The sequence below is a fragment of the Myotis lucifugus genome, unplaced genomic scaffold (genome assembly GCF_000147115.1).
Source record: "Myotis lucifugus unplaced genomic scaffold, Myoluc2.0 scaffold_282, whole genome shotgun sequence".
In the NCBI taxonomy this organism is placed as follows: domain Eukaryota; kingdom Metazoa; phylum Chordata; class Mammalia; order Chiroptera; family Vespertilionidae; genus Myotis; species Myotis lucifugus.
The window spans coordinates 87,094-108,152 of NW_005871330.1; the positions used below are offsets into that span (position 1 = coordinate 87,094).

Genomic DNA, 21,059 nt, shown 5'->3' on the forward strand with positions numbered 1-21,059 from the left:
ATAATCCATATAGGGGAATTCATTCATTCATTCATTCATTCATTCATTTAATTCATGTTTTCTGAGCATCTGCCATGAGCCAAGTGTTCAGATGCACCAATGAACAAGATCACACTGGCCCTTAAGGCAGTCAATGTGTAGCCAAGAAAACAAATTGGAAAATCAACTGTTTATTAACATGATAGCAGCTACAATAAAGGCATGCACAGAAGAGCAGGAAATGTTGCCTATTCCCAATGGGGCCCTCATGATAGTAATGTGGTTGTCCTTGCAGGTTGGCAAAATCAACGCTGGTTCTCATCCCTTTATTGGGTGTTCACGAGATTCTCTTCTCTTTTGTCACTGATGATCAAGTTCAAGGATTTTCAAGACTTGTACGACTCTACATCCAGTTGACTCTGAGCTCCTTCCATGTAAGTAGGCGTCTGAACCAGGATGCCTTGGCTTTGTAGAAAACAAAATGCCCTTGATCCAAACAGACTCAAAATTGAGAAAGCCCACAGATGGAAATAAAAGTTCTGGAATCAGCAGGCTTTATCAGTGAGGGCCGTTGGCCATAGAAGGGTATGTAGATGGAGGTGTTGCCTTGATCCTGCCAGCATGATGTGGTGACCAAGAAGGGAAAAGTGGCCTGTTTCCTGGGATGTAATAGTTGGTGTGACTCATGATCATATTAACTGTGAGTGTCAACGTGAAACCTTTTATTAAGTGTCTATTTTTGCTGGGTCCTCTGCAGAACATTGTGCAAAATGATTGTTGTGTATACTTCAGGTGATGTCCTCAGAACACAAAAAAACGTAGGTAGGGACCAATGAGTTGAGACCAGGAGGCTCTTGAACCTTGACAGATGTGGGGGGGCTAAAACAAGAAACCGGAGGCCAGCTGTGGTTAATTTACCTGGGTATTTTAATTACTCATTGCTTGAATTGTTATCCATTACTCAGCAGTTTGAAATGACAGTAACTATCATTCTCATGATTCTGGGGGTCTGAAATCCAGGTAGGACATAACAAGGATGGTTCATCTCTGACCCACATGACGCCTGCCAGGGTTGGAACTTCCAAGATGGCTTTTCCACTCAGATGTCTGGTGCCTAAGCTGGAAAGGCTCGGATGGCTAGGGCTGGCCAGAGCGGCTTTATTTGGGTGAAGGTTCTGGGGCTTCATTTCTCACTGCCAACCGCATCCCTCAGTCCCATACAGTCCTAAAGCCTTGCACTTGCTGCATGTCCCCTCTCCATGGTTTCTCTGGCAGGGGAGCTGAATGTCTACATGGCAGTTCAGGGCTCCCCAGGGCACAAAAGCAGGAGCTTTCAGGCCTCCTAAATGCCCGGGCCTGGAAGTCACATAGTGATACTAGTAATGCATTCTACTATTTAAAGCAAGTCATAGACCCAACCTGGACTGAAGGGGAGGAGACTGCACATGCCATGGAAACTGGGAGGCATGGCTCATTAGCAAAGGCCACTAATGCAAAAGACTACCACAAATAGCGTGGACACACAAAAGGTCCTGTACAGTAGTAATGTTGGAATTAATGATCTCAGAATGCTAGCATAGGAGCAGGATTTTCAGAATGGATAAGAGAGGAGCTCAGCAAGTCCTATCTGCAAGAAACAAATATAAAATTGGACAAAATTGTCAACAACATCCATTTCAGGACCCTGGAAATCAACCAAAGGCACACAAAAGACTGAGAAGAGTTTATTCAAGAAGAATTACTGAATTCGCTCGAGTAAGAGCAATGGGAATCTATGTTGTTTTTTTCCAGAGACTGTTCTTGTCCTCCCACCCTTCCTCCATCAATTAGCAAATTCTAGTGAAAACTATCAGCTTCATTGAAGAAAGGGGATGACTTAATATAGATCAGAGAGCATAAAAAGCCCATACCACTGGGCCTTGTCAGATACAGTAATGGTCTTAGTGGCAAAAGAGCAAGGAAAAACAATGTCACAGCCTGAGGCTGTGATCCTAGGTAGGGCAGAGAGGCTCAGTATCAGATTAAGGTGGCAGAAGAAAGCATCAATGAACTTGAAGAAAGTTCAGTTACAATTACCCATTCTGAGAAACAAACAAACAAAAAGAATGAAGAAAAATAATAGAGCTTCAGCTATCTGTGGAATGCCATCAAGAAAATCAACATACACATAGAGGAGTCCAAGAAGGAGACAGGAGATAAGAAAAAGTAGAAAAATCATTTGGAGAAAAATGGTTGAAAACTTCCCAAATTTGATTAAAAAAAAAACATTTATCTACAGAAAACTCAATGAGCTCCAAATAGGATAAAGCAAAGAGATTCACATCTAGAAACATTATAGTTAAACTTTTGGAAGCCAAATACAAAGAGAAAATCCTGAACGTAACAAGAGAACCCTGGCCAGCGTTTCTAAGTGATTGGAGCATCTGCCTGCACACCAAAGGGTTCCAGGCTTGATTGCCAGTAAAGGGCAGGTACCTGGGTTTCGGATTTGCTCCCCACCCTGGGTGGGGAGCGAGTGGGAGGCAACTGGTTGATGTGTCTCTCTCACATCCATGTTTCTCTCTCTCTCTCTCTCTCTCTCTCTCTCTCTCTCTCTCTCTCTCTCTCTCTCCCTCTACACCCCCTCCACTCTCTCTGAAAAAGCAATGGGAAAAATATCCTCGGGTGAGGATTAACAAAACAAAAATGAACGTAACAGGAGAAAAATGACTCATTGCATATGGGGACCAACAATACAATTACAGCTGACTGTGATCAGAAACAATGGAGGCCAGAAAGCAGTGAGATGACATAATCAAAGTACTGCATGAAAAATTATTTAATCAAGGATCCTATATTTAGCAAAATTATGTTTCAAACTTAAGGTAAAATAAAGACATAAATAAAGACTCAGATAATTTATTGCTAGCAAACCCTCCTTAAGAGAAGTACCAAGGGAAGTCTGTTGGGCTGGAAGAAAATGACATTAGTGAATAACGCAAATCCACAAGAAGAAATAGGTAAACACATAGGTAAATGTGAAAGACATAAATATGTATTTTCTTCTTTATTGAGCTGATTTTAAAGGCATAAGATCGCAGAGAATAATTATAAACTCTATTATTGTTTTAAGCTGTAGTATATAAAGATCTAACATATTATAACAATAGTAGCACAAAAGAACAAGGGGGAAATGGAGCTGTATTGGAGGAAAGTTTCTATATTTTGCCAGAATTTTTAATATTAATATGAAATAGATTATGATGAGTCAAAGATGCATGTTGTAATCTTTGATACAAACATTAGGAAAATAACGCAAAGAATATAGTAAGAATGCCAGCACAGGCATTAAAATGGTACACTTGAAAATATCTGCTTACTCCCAAACGCTTTCAATCTCATTGGATCCTCACATTATCTTGTGAGGGAGAAATTATTATACCATTTTCAAAATGAAGGAGCTCAGACTCAGAGGAGAACTTGCAAATACAAATAAGTGACAAATATGTGATTTGTATGCAGGGAGGTTAAGACCTTGCTTGTAACTATTATGCTATCATGCCCCTCAGGTGCCCATGAGGGTCAGAACCAGGAGACGCCCAATTCCCCATATCAGAGTCTTAAAGATGTGCCAGCAGACAGGGTCAGGTGCTGCGATTCTGTGGACAGAGTGGAGACGTGTGCCTGCCCCCTGCACGCTCATGAAAGGCCCAGGGGACAGAGCCTGAGGCGGGGTCAGAGCAGTTGGACAGTGGCTCTTTTTAGAGCTGAATTTTGTGTAGCTTTGAACTGAAAAATAATCAATAACTATTTTTCATCATGAAACCATGTTTCATTTATGTCAATCCTTTGGGAAATTTCAATAGCTAAGGTTTAGTAATTTGGGTTTCCTATGTTGTTTGGGCTTAATCTTCTTTAAAGGGTAATTCTAAATGAGAAAAAAAAACAATAAAAAGCTGCAGCTGTTATCTCATTAGTATTTGGTGGCCATTTTCCCCCCTAAAGGACAGATTTCTGAGAAGGAATTCTAGCGTATCGTACCCTCCTGGCAAGGGAGCGTGTTTGGATTATCTATTGCTATGCAACGAACTCCTACAAAACTTCCTGGCTTAAAGCAGTAATCATGTTATTATCTTTAATGATTCCATGAGCTGGGCCATCTGGACTCAGCAGGATGGTCCTTTTGATACGTGTAATATTTGGCTGGGGCTGCAAACATCTGAAGGCTCAATTGGGCTGGAACCTCCAAGATGGCTCATTCGCATGACTGGACATTGACCTGGGCTGTTGGCTGAGCTCAGCTGAAGCTATCCATTAGAGAGTCGCAGTTCTCCTCCATGTGGCCTCTCCATGCAACGTGGGCAACGTGGGCAGCTGGACCCTTGCAGCATCCCAAGAACCAATGTTTTGAGAGAGAGAGATAAGAAACTTCCAACCTTCTTAAGGCACTGGTTCCAAAGCCCCAGAATATCACTTTTACCACATGGTATTGGTAGAAAAAGCCACAAGCTAATCCCAGATTCAAGGGAAAAATAAGGTCCACCCACCTCTTGACGTGAGGATGAGCATATGCCTACTGAGAGGGGAGGAATCGTTGGGGCCACCTCTGGAGACCAGCTACCACACTGGATCCTTTGGTTCCACAGCCACGTAGAGCTCTGCTCACCACCATGCCACACTGAGGAATGTGAGCAATCAGAGTGGCTCGGCGGCCTGAGCCAGAAAACACTTGGAGGCCTGTGTGTAGTCAGAGGCGCCCCACCCTCTGAATACCCTACACTGTTCCCCTCCACCCCACCAGGCAGAGGTGAGAATATGGGTGGGCAGGTGCGTGGGTGCATACATACATCCTGGTACATATTGTAGTGAATCCACAGGAATCAACATGGGATCTAACAGCCTCCTTTTCTTGCTGCTTTGGAGGGTCTTTCGCTCTTCTAAGGCCTTGTTGCCTAGCGCCTTTCACCAGTTTCCTCCCATTGAGGACTCTTTGGAGAGAGCGCCACGCGGTGGCGAGGTATGTTCTGTGGGACCTCTCCATTTGCGTTTGCTTTACCTAGAATGCAAGTTAACCAGACTCCAGGATGTTCCTGAAACAGTGAATCAGGAATCCGAGGGAATGAAAGGCGTGTTTGTGATGTGGAATCCTATTTTAGCTAACTCGTTTATGAGAATTCCGACACGCTCTAAGCCACCCTTCTGCTATCAAGTGCCCAGAGGCAAATACTACTGGCCCTGCCAACTATACAGGGCACCTGTGGACCTCCAATGAGATTGCATGTGGGAAATGATTGCTTGGTATCACCATGCTCCTGTTTAGGAGCTATAGCCTTGGAATATCTAGCCACATAAGAGGGCAGAAATGCCACACTGGTGGGGAGAAGCCAAGTACAGTGGGGCCTTGACTTATGAGTGTCCCGACTAACAAGTTTTTTGAGATACCAGCTGTTTCTCGGCCGATTTTTTGCATTGAGTTGACAGAGTAATTTGAGTTAACGAGCTCCTTAATGAGCTCCTTAACGAGCTTGGTCTCGAAACGAATTAAACTTGTAAGTCAAGGCCCCACTGTATTTGATTGATACGGCAGCCAGATTTCTGGCTTCCACGGGGAAAGGCATAAAAATCTTCCCCCAGGGCAACATTTTATAATTCCTTCTCAATTTCATCATTTTAAAAAAACCAGTACTGAATCTTCCTTAATAGCAACAGGGCTGAGAGAAATATTCTTAAGAGAAGTGGGGGAGTCAGCCTGCACTATGACCTTCGTGTTAGAATGTGTTTTTTTCCTTGTGAGTTCTGGCATTTCATGAAATTCTTCCTGTAAACCCTCAAGTAATTGGGTCTTGTATGCCTATCCAGCTTCATATATCAGACACACAGCCCGGGTCCCACAGACCCTCACGTCACAGGGAAAGCTATGGGAGGTAGGTTATCACATGTGACTTGAACAAATCAGGAATTGCAGGAGTCTGGAAAAAAACAGTAGAAACAAACATTCACTCAAGCGTCTTTGATTGCAGACCTCTGGCAGTTAAGCAGTGAATCCAGAAAAATTTTCCCTTTATTGAAACTTCCCCTACACAAATTCTTTATCATTGAAAATGCCTATTGCTTTCATTGTGATCCTTGTGTCCACAATTCTAAATAACTAGGAAGATGACACAAAGAAATGGTCCTATCATAGTTTACAAGTGGTACAACAACATACAGGGCAAGACTCTTAGTTGTAAGTTATAGAAACCCGACCCATTCATTCATTCACTCATTCAGTCATTCACTTATTTACTCAACACATATTGGTGAGCTCCGATTATGTGCCAGGCATTTGTTTCAAGTGCTGGGGATCTGGCAGTGAAAAGAGTAGATAAGGATGCTAGTCTTGCTTGGAGGGGCGGGGAATAAGGACAGATAATAATAATAATAATAATCACATTGACAAATAAATAGTATAATTCTGGTGTGAAAAATATAGAATGGACACCAAAAATTTGGTGGTTAGGAAAGACCTTTCTTTTAGATGATATTTGGGCTAAGACCTGAAGCTTGAGAAGTAAGTTAGGCAGAGATTTGAAAGAAGAATGACTCTGAAAACAAAAAGTGTGAAGGGACCTGCGGAAGAACTCGGAGGTGGTAGCCGGTCTCCAAGATGGCGCCCAAGGACCTTTATCTCCTGGTATTGGAGGCTTTGTGTAGTCCTCTCGCACACTGAATGAGGTTCACATGTGTGACCATTGAAGTCGTGTAGGCATGAAGGTATGTGGCCTCTGCCTTGCTCCCTTGAATCGCACCTTTGGGGGAAGACTGCTGCCATGTCATGAGGACAACCAACCCGCTCTCTGGAGAGACGCTGAGGCCTCCTACCAACAACTTGCCAGGCGTGTGAGCCATCGTGGGAGCAAGTCAAGCCTTCAGATGACTGAAGTTCCAACGAGCCTCTGGACAACAACCTGAAAAATGACCCTGAACCAGACTGCCCAGCTAAGCCACTGCCAGAGTCTTGGCCCATAGAAAGTATGTGAGATGATACATCTTTATTGTTCTGATCCACTAGGTCAGGGGTGGGGAACCTTTTTTCTGTCAAAGGCCATTTGGATATTGATAACATCATTGGAGGGCCAGACAAAATTATCAGCTTAAAAATTATGTTGTTATGAAAAAAAGCTCCTAGATTTATTGAATTTCAAGTCCTGCCTACGATTGCCTTGACAGGGCCAGACCAAATGATACAGCCCTCGGCCTGGACATTCCCCACCCCTGCACGAAGTTATACAGCAACAGATGACGAATACATGAGCTTGAGATCCTGGGGGAAGCCAGGAGGCCTGCGAGGCTGGAATACAGTGGCTGAGGGGAAGCGTGATACAAGAAGCCAGTAACACAGACACAGCCCAGATCACCTTAATGCAGCGGTTCTCAACCTGTGGGTCGCGACCCCTTTGGCGGTCGAACGACCCTTTCACAGGGGTCGCCTAAGACCATCCTGCATATCAGATATTTACATTACGATTCATAATAGTAGCAACATTACAGTTATGAAGTAGCAACAAAAATAATTTTATGGTTGGGTCACAACATGAGGAACTGTATTTAAAGGGCCAGAAGTTGAGAACCACTGCAATGCCTTCTGTGGTTATATTTTATTTTAATCTAAGTGTGATGAGAAACCACTGGTGTGACATCTATCTCTTTAAAAGAAATATTTTGACAAGAGAAAGGGCTATTTACTATCTCACATAAATAAAAATGTCAGAATCAGGCATAGCTGATCCAGATACTCAGACAATATCAGAATTCTGTCTTCCACCATCTCCAGCCTCTACTTTTTTTCTCTGTTGGCATCATTCTTAGATGGGTTTTCACCATGTAGCTGGCAAGATGCCCAGAAATATAAAGCTGTGACTATAAAGCTGGAAAATCTAGGAAGAGAGTACAACCCTCTCTTCTTTCCCAGTGAAAAGAACTCAGGTTGGCTTCGCTTGGGTCACAGGACCATTTGGACTAATTAGATTGTGGTGATGGTCATCCTAGAACATGGGGGCCCCATGATTGACCCCGGCAGAAGCCTAGGAAGTAGGGGAGGGTCAGTTTCCAAAAGGAAAGAATTCAAGTGAAGGGAAAAAATTAGCTAATGCCTACTGCGGACAAATAGAAATGGGCAGTGGCCTGGCACAGTATTTGCATAGTTGAATGAATGATATAGGGTCTTTGGGACTTAATCATCATTGACCTACGAGCACCTAAGCAAACTTAGGCTGATACGCGCGGTGGGTGTCAAAGTAAGAAGAGACCTGATGGAAATCCAAGTTCACCGGTATGACTAGCTCTGGTTAGTGTGAGCAGTGTAGTCGCCTGCCTCCCCTGGGGACTACTAGGACCAGGGCAGGCCCTTGGACTTTCCCAGTAACTCAGACACATCTTCTACCGAATCAAAGTTCACGCCGCCTCTTCTTTTCACTCCAGGGACTGCTTGTGGCCTTGCAGTACTGCTTTGTCAATGGAGAGGTATGTTTTCATGCTGCCATCCTAGCTTCCTGTGAGGCTGGGCTGGCATCCTTCTGCCCCCAGGGTTTCCTGTTTATGTGATGGTGCCATGGGGAGTGTGCAGTGACCATCAGGCAATGGGACACATTTGTACCGTGGGTTCCAGGGGTGAGAGCAGGGGCAGCTGAGAGAAATGGGAAAAGAGGATGGGATGAGTGTAAGGAAGCTCAGAGCCCAACCTTGGCCCTGCTGGAAGTGTTAGTGTGATAGAGGAAACAGGCTTGAACTTGGGAATCCAAAAATCTGGGCTCAAGCCACCACTCACCCACGTAGGAGCTTTGAGTTAGTTAGGTTTCTGTGGCTCTTTGAGCCTCAGTTTCCTCATCTGTAAAGTGGGAAGAATAACTGTCCCTACCCTCTAATGTTGTCCTGGGCATGCCAAGCTCATGGGAGAGGCCCAATACCTGATAACGGTGATGGTTTTTATTATCAATACTAGAAGCCTGATGCACGAAATTCGTGCAAGAGTAGGCCTTTGCAGCCCCGGCTGCCTCAGCCCTCCCAGCCCCGGCTTCGTCCAGAAGGTCGTCCGTGTCCTGACGGTCTTTCTGTTGTTCGGCCATTTGGCCGATTTGCATATTATGCTTTTATCATTATAGATCATTGTATATCCCCCACCAGCTCGCTGCTCCTCTGGAAAGTCTTGAAAGGGGCAGGGGCAGAGGCCAGACCAGTTTCTCCTGAGCAGTTCTCCAGTAGAATTGGGGTATTTCCAGTCCCCTTTCATCTTTCCAGGTTTAAATGTTCATTTCTGTCTCCTCGCCCTGGAACATAAGCTTCTTGATAGCAAACCCTCCTCCATCTTGCTCATGGCTGCCTCTTCTGTATCTTCTCCCATCAGGTGGACCTCAAATGCCACCTTGACACAGTCCTTTCCTTTCCATTTCTGTTCAACCTCATCCCAAATGTTTGTCTCCTCCCCCATGGTCCTGCTTAATGGACTCCTCCCCCATGGTCCTGCTTAATGGACTCACAGTGTCACTGCCATGTGTAGGCTCACGGGTATTTGTTCACTCCTCTCTGTTCATCTCCCCCAGTCTGATACGTTTCCCAAGGGTGGCACGGAGTTAGCCTCTCATTAATATTTGGTGAATGGACCCAAGACCAAATGACTCTGAGACAGTAACGTTGCCCTCTTCTTGCCGGGCAGGTGAAGGCCGAGCTGCGGAGGCACTGGGGCCGCTTCCTGCTGGCCCACCACTCGGGCTGCAGAGCCTGGGGCCTGGAGAAGAACTTCCGGTTCCTGGGGAAGTATCCCAAGAAGCTCTCAAAGGGAGACAGCGCCAGGGCGCTGCAGAAGTCACAGTCCTCGCCTGGCAGCGGGCAGCTCCTGCCGCTGACCATGCAGGGCCTCGGGGAGCCAGGCACCAGGTCCCACGGGGGCCACACAGCTTGGCGCTGGGGCCGCAGCCTGTCCGAGAGCAGCGAGGGGGACTTCACCCAGGCCCACACCATGGAGGAGATTCTGGAGGAGAGTGAGATGTAGGCGGGCTCCTGCGACAGGTGCTGTGGGGTGCCGTCATCACTTCCCGGGCACCAGGTCCACTTTGACATGAAGTCTATCTCGAGGTTCTTCATGCTCTGATGAGGTTGTGCAAACAGTCACTGCTTCTGCCTGCCATTGTCATCTACAACCTCCACTGGCGAATTTTCCAGAATGACCACCAGCCTCTGGCGTGGCCCTAAATTCAAGTGAATGGAGCCCCAAGATAAAGAGAGATGTCTGCTATGAAAGAGGGGGCAGCCAGTATCTCTTCCTTTATCCCTCAAAGCAGAAGGTTTCCCTCTGAGGCTGGGTTTGGGGTGTATAAGGACCACATGGGAAGTGTTTTACATGCAGAGTTGGGCTCCTGGATGATTCTAAGAAAGTACGTCTGGAGCGATGGCCAGAGTTGGGAGTCGTGTAACAAGCATCCCAGATAACTCTGATGCAAGCCCAGTGTGTAGAAGCAAGCAGCCCCCTGAGTGGTCAATGGTGGGAGAAAGCCAGTGGTGTCTTGGATTCAACAGCTCAGCTGTTACCCGCTCGCCCCCCTCAGACAGTGTGCAACCCCACGCCGCCCAGAACCCCATTCATTTCCTTGTCCAGTCTTCCCCCCAACCCCCGCCCCCCGCCCCCATCTCAGTTCTTCATCTGTGGTCCGCAGAAGTTCTGTTTGATTCTTATCAATGTCCTCCTTCCTATCAGGGTTGGCCCCAATCCCTCTGAAAGTCCCCATTGGTCCTTTCCTCTCTTTTTGGCTCCGCCCATCTTTGCCCTTCTGAGCTTGGCTTCTTCAAGCCTAGCTTGCCCTCCCATTCTCGGCCATTTTTGGGTTGTCACTGACACATTGGTGCTCAAGGCTTGCCCACTGCTCTCCCTGACCCTAGTCCTCGCTCATAAGAATCCCACTGCCCCTGTGGGAATGGTGGAGGGATGGGACTGTGCTGATCTGACATGCCAGGAGGACACAGTGGGATCCGGTCTGGCTTGGAGCAATGAGTTGTGCTCCGACCCTGAGAAGAGGGTGCTTCTGGAGGCTGAGGGGGGCCCAGGCAATTCGGGTCTGGCTCAGTGGCTGAAACTATAAGGCAAGAAGCTGAAAGAAAATCAAAGGAGGGGCGTCCCATGGAAATGGGGTGTTCATGTCTCTTTCATAGTGTGCAAAACGTATGTGTATGTGGGTGGGGTATGTTGCCATGGGACTAAATACTGCCTTGTGTTAGAGGGGGGCTCTATGTTACTTCTCAAGTAGGGTTGCCAAATTTAGCAAATAAAAATACATGATGCTCAATTAAATTTGAATTCCAGTTAAATAACCTTCCTGTATAAGTATATCCTGTGGCACATATTGTATTTAAAATTCCGTGCTAATTGTGCGTCCTGTGTTTTACCTGGCAACCCTATTTTCAAGGACACTTTGCAGTGGGACTGGGACTAGAGTCAAGTGCGGGTGTCAAATTTAAGAGAGTTCTAACAAGCCTCCACTGTCAAGATCAGGAATATTTTAATGCAATATTTTAAAAAGTGAAATCCGCAAACTACAGCCCACAGGCCATTATACAAATGTCTATTGAAACCAGGGCCCGGGTGAGCATGGTCGGATCATGGCTTTATTTAACATTTTAATATTGCTCACTGTAGACTTCTTAACATTCATTTTTATTTTTAAACTACTGCATTAAAATATTATTTATTTCGATTACTGAATTTTTGCCCCTTCCCCTTTAAATTTTGAATCTGAGGCCACTGCTCATCTTGCCCTCACCCTTGTCCTGGCTCTGCTTTGCAACAGGGGAAACTGAAGCAAAGGCATAGGCAAGTGCATAACCAAGGTTTTTTTTTCCAGTGTCCAGATTATCCATAATTCAATCACCAAATCATATGTCCTTCTAATTTTTCCTTTCTGCAAATCCCTGCCTTTTCTCATGAGCCTATTAGCTCCTAAAAAGCTGGGGCCATGTCGTATTCCCAGCTTGCACCTAGCACAGCTTGTTCCGGGTAGGTGCTGGGGACACATGCATCGAATGAGACAAGACAGAAATGTCTCAAAAGTGGTATATGCTGTCTGGGGTCAATTATCCAGGACCCTGTCATTAATAGGAGAAGTAAGTGGGGTTTTTCCATAGCATTTGTAAATATGTCTTTGACCCCTCACTCCACAAATGGGGTGGCACATACACACTACTTTCTAATAATTAAAATAACAGGTGCCCTAACCGGTTTGGCTCAGTGGATAGAGCATCAGCCTGTGGACTGAAAGGTCCCAGGTTCGATTCCGGTCAAGGGCATGTACCTTGGTTGAGGGCACATCCCCAGTAGGAGGTGTGTAGGAGGCAGCTGATTGATATTTCTCTCTCATCGATGTTTCTAACTCTCTATACCTCTCCCTTCCTCTCTGTAGAAAATCAATAAATATATTTAAAAATATAAAATAAAATAATAGGTTTATTTGGTTTGTATTTTGTTGATTCTTTCACATTTGTTTCTCACTGGAGCTGAAGGGCACTGCACGAGAGGCTGGGATCCTGTGAGAGCAGGTGGTAATGGGGGGAAGGGCAGGCAGGGCAGTTTGGGTTATTGTGATGAGACCCATTCTGCCCTGGAGGGCACATATACTGGAGGAAGCAGAAATTCAAAAGTGAGGTGACTTCCCACAGTATCCATAGTGGACATCTGTTTCTATAATTCATCCCTCTTGTACTAAAAGCACCCAAATTTTCCTCTTGGAAACCATACATCTCCCACTCCCGGTCCCTGAAGCTGAATTGTCCCAACTCCATCCTCAGCCCCAAGGATGGACATGAAAATATGCCTGTCTAATCCGAGCATGCCTTTCTCCTGGCACCAGATATTGGATCAGGGATGGGCACATAACCAATCAGACACAGTCCTGGGATTTTGACCAAGACTCACCATAGAAAGGGATTTTCTCTTTTTGGCTGAAATTAGAACCATGAAGCCCAGTGGATGGCCATCTAGCCAGCCTGGGGTAAAGCCTGCCTGAGAATGGGGCCACCACAGCAGAAAGCAGATGCAGGAGATGGAGAAGGAGCTCTGAAACATTGCCGGAGTCCCTGGACTGAGCAAGACCTACAGCTAGTGCTCCTCCTGGCATTCCAGTTACATGAGTCAGTAAATTCCTATTTGTGCCATAACAATGTCCGTTGGGTCTTCTGTCCTTTGCATCTGGGAGAATCTTGATGACATAGTTCATCACCACCTCTACCTCCTTCTCTTAAGTTGGACTTGTCACCGATTCTGGGTTTTCTGAGCATCTTCTCCATAGCAACCCTAGTAGCCCTGCCATCCAAGCTAACAGAAGATGTGCTAATTAGGTCACTACTCTTGGGTTCTCCACCAGCCAGTAGGAGATCCAGTGGCTCCTTTATGTCTCTCATTGAACCACAGGCCAACAAGGTCATTAGGCAGTGTCTATCAGAGACTCAGGGGACATGGATGCCCTGACCTCAGAGAGAAGTGAAAAGCCCGCAACCTCACATCCCAACCACCCAGATTCATTCATGAAGGGTGGTGTGTGGGGTGGGGAAGGAGCTTTGGAGTGAGGCATTGAGCCCTTTGGCTCTATCCCGAGACCACCCTGGGGTACACCCAAGGTCTTTCTTCTCCCCCTGCATTGGCTCCTAGGTGGCCTACTGTGTCTGATACCAGAGGGGTGTCTTGGCAGATGATTCTAATAATAACTGTCCTCCTCCAAGAACCGCTAGACCAGATGCTGTGCAGCCCCATCTGCCTTCCAGCTTCAACATTGTGGGATCACAGAATTCTCAGTAATATCATCTCCAGGTCAAAATGATTGAGGCAGCCTAGTGCAATAGAAGGGATGCTGGTTTAAGTGCCAAATCCTACTCTCAATTTGTGGCTTCAGTGACCCCATCGATACCCTGGGGATAACATCTTGAGCATCTAGCAGGGGTGTCTGCCTCCAAACCGAAGTGTTAGGGTTACTCTCAAATTCACCCTCCACAAAAAGCAGCACTCTCTGCGTTGGTGGCGGTGCCATCGCTGGGCTAAAGCTGGGGGTGGGGTGGGGCAGGAATCACCTCTAGCACCAGCAAGCGGGGACCCCCCTGCTTCAGGGGATTGCACACTGGTCAGTCAAGTGTCCGGGACATCTGTCTATTTTCTGGCCTCATCTCAGAACTTAAAGCTGCAGAATACATTGGCCTTCAAAACAATGACTCTGACGATCCTGAGAACCCCCTGGTGGAGTGCTTTCTGGGGTGTCCCAGTCCTTGGAGCTCCGAGGAGACAATGTGGGCCGCTGGCAGCCTTGGCCTGGCCTCTGCTCATTAGCTGGCCGACCCTGGGCAAGCTGCCTGCTATCTGGGCTCCTCTCCCTTTCTCTACAGTGAGGCACCTCCACCATATCAACACAGAACTTGTCATTATCCCCTGAGGCCAGTGACTCTATCCACTTCCCATCACAGCAGGTGGCATCACTACTCACCCAGCACCCAAGCCACACACCTGACTGCCATCCTTGCTCCTCCCTCCACCACCTGCAGCCCGTCAGGTGGATTCCACCTCCCAAACACCTCCAGAGCCACCCCATTCTCTCCATCCCACTGCTGTTCCCCAGCCCAGGTCACCTAGGCAACTCCAAGGTGTCATCTCCAGCCCGCTGCCCCCAGCCTTGCCCCGCTGATTCAGTCCCACTCTGCCAGAGGGAGCCCTTCCAAACAGAGAACCCTCCCATCCCAACCCCCACCGTGGTACCCACCCTCCCCACAGTGAAGCTCACTGCCTCCGTGGGCTGCAGGGAAGGCCTGCTATGGTCTGGCCCCGCCTCCCTTTCAGCCTCAACTCCCCATTGGCTGTCCCTCCGCCCTCTGCTCTCAGCTACCCTGGCCTCCACAGGAAATGCTCATTCATGAGTTAGAGTCTCTGCTGAGACACAGTGCTTCCCACCCCACCCTTTCCCCCACCAAGAACACCTTCTCTGATCCCCGGGAGAAGGAAGCCCCTCCTGTTATAGCTCGCAGTGTTTTGCACGTCTCCATGGTAACCTTCCACTGGTCATGGCTGCTTCCAGGTCTGCAGTCCCCTCTGCACCCTGAGCCCTGAGAGACAGGGCCGTGTCCACCTTCTTCACAACGGAGTCCCAGCGCCCTGGTAACCACTGCAATGGCAACACATTCTTGCCTTGGTGGCCGAGGCCACATAAATCATTTCCATTTCCAGTTCAAGAACAACCAGCGGCTGTGTGTCCGGCAACTCTTGCATTTATTGGAACCTGCTTACCCAGCAATCCACAAAGGAGCTTACACAGGGGTGATATTTAGGACTCTTGTGACCTAATCCTGGGATTATCATGGGAGGCCTGGGCTGGTGGGCAGGGGAGGGGAGGCGGCGTCATGGGAGGGGCTCTAAAGACAGGGAAGGAGGAACCAGCAGATGCTAAAGACACTTCCGTTTGGCAGGGAGCTGTGCTGTGGGTTTGGAGGCCTCTCTCTTGGCCGCTGGGGTGTGTGTGTGTGCGCGCACGCGTGTGCATTCATGTGCGTGTGCATTCGTGTGCTTATGTGAGTGGTAAGGGGAGGCAGGAGAGCTGAGCAGTTGGCATCAGGGGTTCTTTTCCTTTTCCTTTAACCTTTCCTTCACTTTTTGAGGCTCAAATTGGATCAGTCGCAGAATTTCCTTATTGGCCAGGGTCCCCTCGATGAACTCTTCCTCTGTAAGTTTATCTGCGGATGGGAGAACAATACCACAGTCAGGACTGGCTGTTTCAAGCTGCCACAAAGCTGACACCTGCCAGCATGCCCTGTGCAGATGTATCCATCATGAAAACCTTGCGTCTTAGCGCCTCCAGGGTACTCCCACCCCTGCCCCAGATACCCAACCTGGACCTCCCCATCAACCAGCAAGGAGAGGGTTAATGGCTGGCACTACTGAGGGGTCCAGGGTGCACTTTAGTTATGCTTCTCTTCTGATTGGCAATGCCCTGCCTTGCTGGTTATTAAGTATCTTGAGTCTTACTCTAGGTCTGAGCCTCACGTTCTGGAAGAACTTTTGGGGCCTGGAGCAGAGCAAACAGTTTCAGTTGAGAAGGAGGGAACAGCATCCACTCTAGAGAAGGGAGTGAAAGTTGAGGGGCCCGGGGGGGGGTGGTGTGTGCCAGGGAGAGCCTGGCTTGTGAAGAGGTCTCTCTGACCCGCCACCCCAGCACATGGGCAGCCCCTGATTCTCAGCTGACAGCTCCTCCACGACTCTTCCCTCTGCATCTCTGCATCTCCCATCCATCTCCCTGTGAGACCAGAAGAGCGCCTCGCCCAGCCTCCGGGTTCAGTTCTGTCCGGTTCAATGCTCTCCACTAGCGGTTCCTCTGAGCCAGAGCCACCGTGCTTGGGGCTGAGGTCACTTCAGAGGGTGGGGGGCAGGGTGTGGATAGAGGGAGTGAGGTAAAGTCCCCGGTCCCTTGGTCTGCTGGGAAGACAGTCACGTGTAGAAATAACTCTAAAAGGAAACGGTGCTCTTTCAGATCATGCATATGCTCAGAGTTGCCTGCACGTAGTTGGCTGAACCTAATTACATGCCCATTAGCTTATGTTCCAGGCCTTTTGAACACCCATAATCTTAATCCTGGATTAGGACCCAGGCTGGTTCCCTGCAAGTCTAGGTGGGGAAATGTAAAGTCCTAGCTGCCCTGTCAGCCTCACAAAGAGCTTGGAACCCCCACCATCAAAGCCGAGTTCTGGAGCCATATGGGCACGGGGAAGGACACACACACCGCCTGGCAGGAGGAATACGGCAGCCCCCCACACCCACCGCCACCTCCTGTGACGTCCACTTGGGTCAGCTTCTCCAGGACCCAAGTTAACTTCCTTAGGGAAACCGTAGAACTGAGATCCTGCTTATTTGGGACCCCAGGCTAATTCCGACGCAGACTCAGCTAAAGTTTGCTCTAACTCTTAGAAAGCGTTTAGGAAAACAAGCGAAGCAAACCCCAGTGTCTGACAGGCACCCCTCTCAAACAGAAAGTGCTTGGAATTCCTCTAAACTTGGCGTCTGCGTACAAACGTCTAAGGTGCTGTTGCCTTTACTTCTTCCTATTGCTTCAATGTGGCTGTTTTAACCAAAGCTGTTTTCTTCAGAAGCCCCCCCACCCCTCGGAGCCTTCCTTCTCCCCATCAGGCAGCCAGGGGCCGTATAAGCCAGGGACGGGGCGCCATTCCCAACACAGTGGCAGCTCCACAGGGAGCAGGGCTGCACCTGTGGCCTCTGTCCACTCCCCAAGGCCCCAGCCAGCCCTGCAGTGCATGGCGGGGCGAGGTGTCCCCATCCCCCGGGCACTGGCGCTGGGAAGGCTACATGTTGGTGGGATCAGCAGGAAACAGCCGGACTGTAAAGCAAAGGCCATGCGGGAGAAGGCATTCACCGTCATCTTTCTTTCCAAAGAAGCCCCAGATCTTGTCGGCTCGCTTCTCAGGGGTGTTCTCGTCATCTGGCAGGTGCTTGGCGTCCTCGGGATTGATCATCTTGAATATCGCCTGCACGGAAGCAAAAGGAACTGGTCAGAAGGAGCAGCCAAGGCTGCAGCCTTGGGTTAGAGCACAGGTCCCAGGCCCGGCCGGCCTGTCAATCAGAGCTCCTGGGTGGGCACCTGTGTTTCTGAGACCTTCAGCTGGATGGGGAGCCTGGGGGAGGGGTGAGGAAGGCTTTCGCTTCTTATTTGTCCCTTTCTGTACTGTTTGCATTTCCTGACCATGCAGACATATGGCTTTCATTTTATTTAAAAAAAAAAAAAAGGAAAAAGCTTCCTGGTGTCATCCCATGGCAGCCCGAGGCTGCAGTTTGGGAACCACTCCCTTGAACCTACTGCCTAGAAGTTTTAGAAAATCTAACAGCTTCTCCCAGGTCCATGTGGTACCTGGTTGCCCAGCCGGGTGGCCTAACATGGGCTAACATTTGCTGAGCGCCTAACATGTGCCACTTTCCTGAGCATTTTACATGCAACCTTCCCAGCCTTGTGAGGTGTGCACTTATGGACCCCATTTACAGATGAAGAAACCGAGCCAATTAACTTGCTGAGTGTCATGCAGCTGGAAGCAGATGAGTAGAGCTTCTAGCCCAGGCGCTTTGGGTTTAGTTTGCATTGTGCCACTTGCCAGCTGATGCCTTGGAGAGCATTCCAATGTCTGGGGAGGGAGAGGGGAGGCCTCAACAGGCTTCCCAAAGGCCACCCCAGGGTTCAGGAAGCCCCTTATTACCCTTTAGCGCAGGAAGGGACCCAGAGGAAGGTTGAGCTTTAGACTCTAGGAGCCTTCACACCTCCCTCCACACTCACTAACAAAGGAGCCGGATGTGCGCATGTGTGATGGGGGCAAAGCAGGAAGTGCCTCTGCTCCTGTGGTCAGGGAGAGGGACAGGTGGTCTCGAGGGGCCCATCCAGCCCTAGGTCACTAGGATTCCATCAGCTCAGTAACTCCAGGGCTGGCCAGGCCCAGACAGGACACTCGAGGTCATGGCCCCGAGCCTGTGCCAGCCTGTGCCCTCAGCCTGGGGGCAGGCTCGGGTGCAGGCAACATGTTGGGTGGCAGTAGCAAGGGCACCTTGGAGACCCGGAAGCACAGCCAGGCAGGGGCATTAATGCCTATAAATTAGCCTGAAGGGGAGGTGAACACGCTGAGAAGTGCCCTTATAGCACCACCCCCCCCACCATACAGCAAGGAGCAAGGAACCAAGCCAGCAGCAGGGGAAGCAGCCTCAGCTGGCCAGGCGCCCAGCAGCCAGAGTGGAGGTAATTCTGTTGACTCCTCTCTCTATCCTGAGCCATGGGAACCACGTGCAGGCTTGGTGGCTAAACGCTGGGAGTAACTGGCTGCCTGCCCCATCCTGCTTCCAAATCCAAGGACAGACTATCTACAGTCAAGGCCTCAGTGAAAGAACCATCAGATGCTCACCCTGGGCCCTGGGAGGTTATATGGTTTTCCAAGGCCATGAAGCTAGTTGGTGGCATAGCTGGGACAAGAATCTGTAATTTCTGGCTTCAAGGCTAGTGACCCAGTGATCTGGTGAGTGCCAGAGCCTTGCACAGCCTCAGCCATGGATTCCCCTCCCCACCCTTTCTCCCTTTCCTCCCTTCCTCCCGCCCTCCCCCATTCCTCCTCCTTTTTCTCAAGAAGCACCAACTTATAGGCCTCTGCTGGGCCTGGCGTCCTTTAGGTGGTTCTGAGGATGTGGTCTCCATCCCATGCCACCTGCCAATTCAGAGAAGTTTGATCCGAAGGCCCTGCCCAGTGAGGTTCCCACACATGCCTGCCCTTGACCGGAGGCCTGAGCAGAGTCTGCATGCTCAGCTATTGAACTCATGGTGTCACCTAATGAGGGAGGAAGAGCCGTGCGAATGAAAGCAGGGTTACAAATGCATCAAAAGTATATAAACCATGAAAACAGTCTCCCTCTTAACGGGAATGTCATTAGAAAAACACAGCAAGTGGCATGAGGTAGAGGGATAAAAAAGATCAGGTAAAAAGATACTAAATGAAGGTAAATATAAATAATATAATAGGGAAAATAGAAACATCCTAACTGTCCCAAATTTAGGAATGGTTAAATAATTTTATGACATTTCCATAGATGAAATTCTAAGCAGCTATTAAATATGGCGTGGAAGAATGTATACTGATATGAAAAACATTCATCATAAAATAGTAACTGAAAAAAGTATAAAAATCCTATATGAATATTTCATAGCTCTAAACTTAGTTTAAAATATAAAGCTAAAAGACTGGGAATGTATATACTGATACGTTGGCCGTTTTCTCTGGATGATGAAATTAAAGGTAATTTTAACTTTTCTTTTGCATATGTTTCTAAATTTCACGAATTACTTTTACATTAAATAAGACTATTTTCAAGACGCCTAAAATCTTCACAAGCGATGTGCTCCCAGGCTGGTTGGGACAGGGGTGGAGAATGGGTGTGACAGGCACTGGCCTCCCAGGGGCCTGAGCATCCCCAGGTTGGTCCAGAGCACGGGGATGAGAGAACCGAGGCTCCGGTGAAGGGCCATGAAGACAAGCAGAACTGGAACCCAGGTCTCGCTCCCTCCCCACCTCCTCCTATTGTGCATCTGAAACATGTCAGGGAATCTGACCATGCACAGCTGAAGGTGTTGAAGGATATTTTAATGAACAGAGGAAAGAAGGAAGGAGGGAGGAAGGAAGGAAGAAGGAAGGAAAGAAGGAAGGATGGAAGGAAAAAAAAAAAAAAGGAAATCATAGGAAATACCCAGATTCTTTTTTAGGAGGAAAACGAAGCTATGGGGAAACGCCCAGCTTTCTGTTAATCTCAGTATATGAGAGACCCCTCACCACGCTCTCAGCGCCATTGGGTCACAAAGCCTGGGCCCCCACGCCCCCTCCAGCCGCTCTCCCAGCTGTGCCCTGACCTGGGTGACCCCAGCCCTGCAAGGGGTGGGGGGGTGGAGACTGACCATGACGATCTCCAGCACTTCGCTCTTGCTGATGGCCCCGTTGCCGTCCACGTCGTAGAGCGAGAAGGCCCACTCGAGCTTCTGGCTGGGCCGGCCGGCCGTGGTCATGTGCAGGGCGACCACGTACTCCTTGAAGTCCAGGGTGCCGTCGCTGTTGGCGTCGAAGCTGCGGAACACGTGCTCGGCGTAGGCCTTGGGGTCGGCGTCGGGGAAGAACTTGGCGTAGATGCCCTGGAACTGCTGCCGCGTGATGCGGCCGCCCGGGCACTCCTTGAGGAAGGACTGGTACCAGGCGCACAGCTCCTCTTGCGTGAACTTGGTGCTCAGCTGCAGCTCCTCCAGGATCTCCTGGGACAGGGCCCCGCTCCTGCTGTTCCCCATGGGCGGCGGCTGGGCCCGCGCTGCTGCGTGGGTGGGTGGGTGGGAGCGGCGAGGTCTCAGGCTGCCGCTGGACACAGACCCACGGAGAGGCCGGCGGATTAGGAGGATTTGCCGCAGGTTCACCCCAGTACTTGGAGGGAGGAGGGGCCCAGACCTGGGAGGGGAGGCAGGCGAGCTCCCAGAACCCCCCTGAGATTAAAGTAAAGAGCTGACCGCAGGTGCTCAGTCCATTCTGGCCTC

The 21,059-nt window shown here is 48.9% G+C and overlaps 2 protein-coding genes across 2 annotated transcripts in view; one reads left to right on the forward strand and one right to left on the reverse strand.

The window, feature by feature from the left end:
- The window catches only part of GLP2R (glucagon like peptide 2 receptor), a 48,855-nt gene extending 38,870 nt beyond the window's left edge, over positions 1-9,985 (forward strand). Inside the window, exons 11-13 of the mRNA XM_023763362.1 lie at positions 275-413; positions 8,419-8,460; positions 9,650-9,985. Coding sequence (XP_023619130.1) covers positions 275-413; positions 8,419-8,460; positions 9,650-9,985 — 517 coding nt within the window. The remainder of the gene's footprint in view (positions 1-274; positions 414-8,418; positions 8,461-9,649) is intronic.
- A 5,580-nt stretch (positions 9,986-15,565) lies between these two features.
- On the reverse strand, positions 15,566-20,819 carry RCVRN (recoverin). Its single transcript, XM_006099723.3, has 3 exons — positions 20,439-20,819; positions 17,379-17,490; positions 15,566-15,687 (listed from the first exon to the last, which is right to left on the reverse strand). The coding sequence occupies exons 1-3, from the start codon at positions 20,817-20,819 to the stop codon at positions 15,566-15,568; spliced, it is 615 nt and encodes a 204-aa protein (XP_006099785.1).
- Positions 20,820-21,059: the final 240 nt, after the last annotated feature.

Coding starts and splice junctions, on each gene's coding strand:
- RCVRN (XM_006099723.3), bottom strand. CDS start 20,819: ATGGGGAACAGCAGGAGCGGGGCCCTGTCCCAGGAGATCCTGGAGGAG. Junction 17,491..20,438: donor AAGTGCTGGAGATCGTCATG/GTCAGTCTCCAC, acceptor GCTTCCGTGCAG/GCGATATTCAAGATGATCAA. Junction 15,688..17,378: donor CTTTGGAAAGAAAGATGACG/GTGAATGCCTTC, acceptor TCCCATCCGCAG/ATAAACTTACAGAGGAAGAG.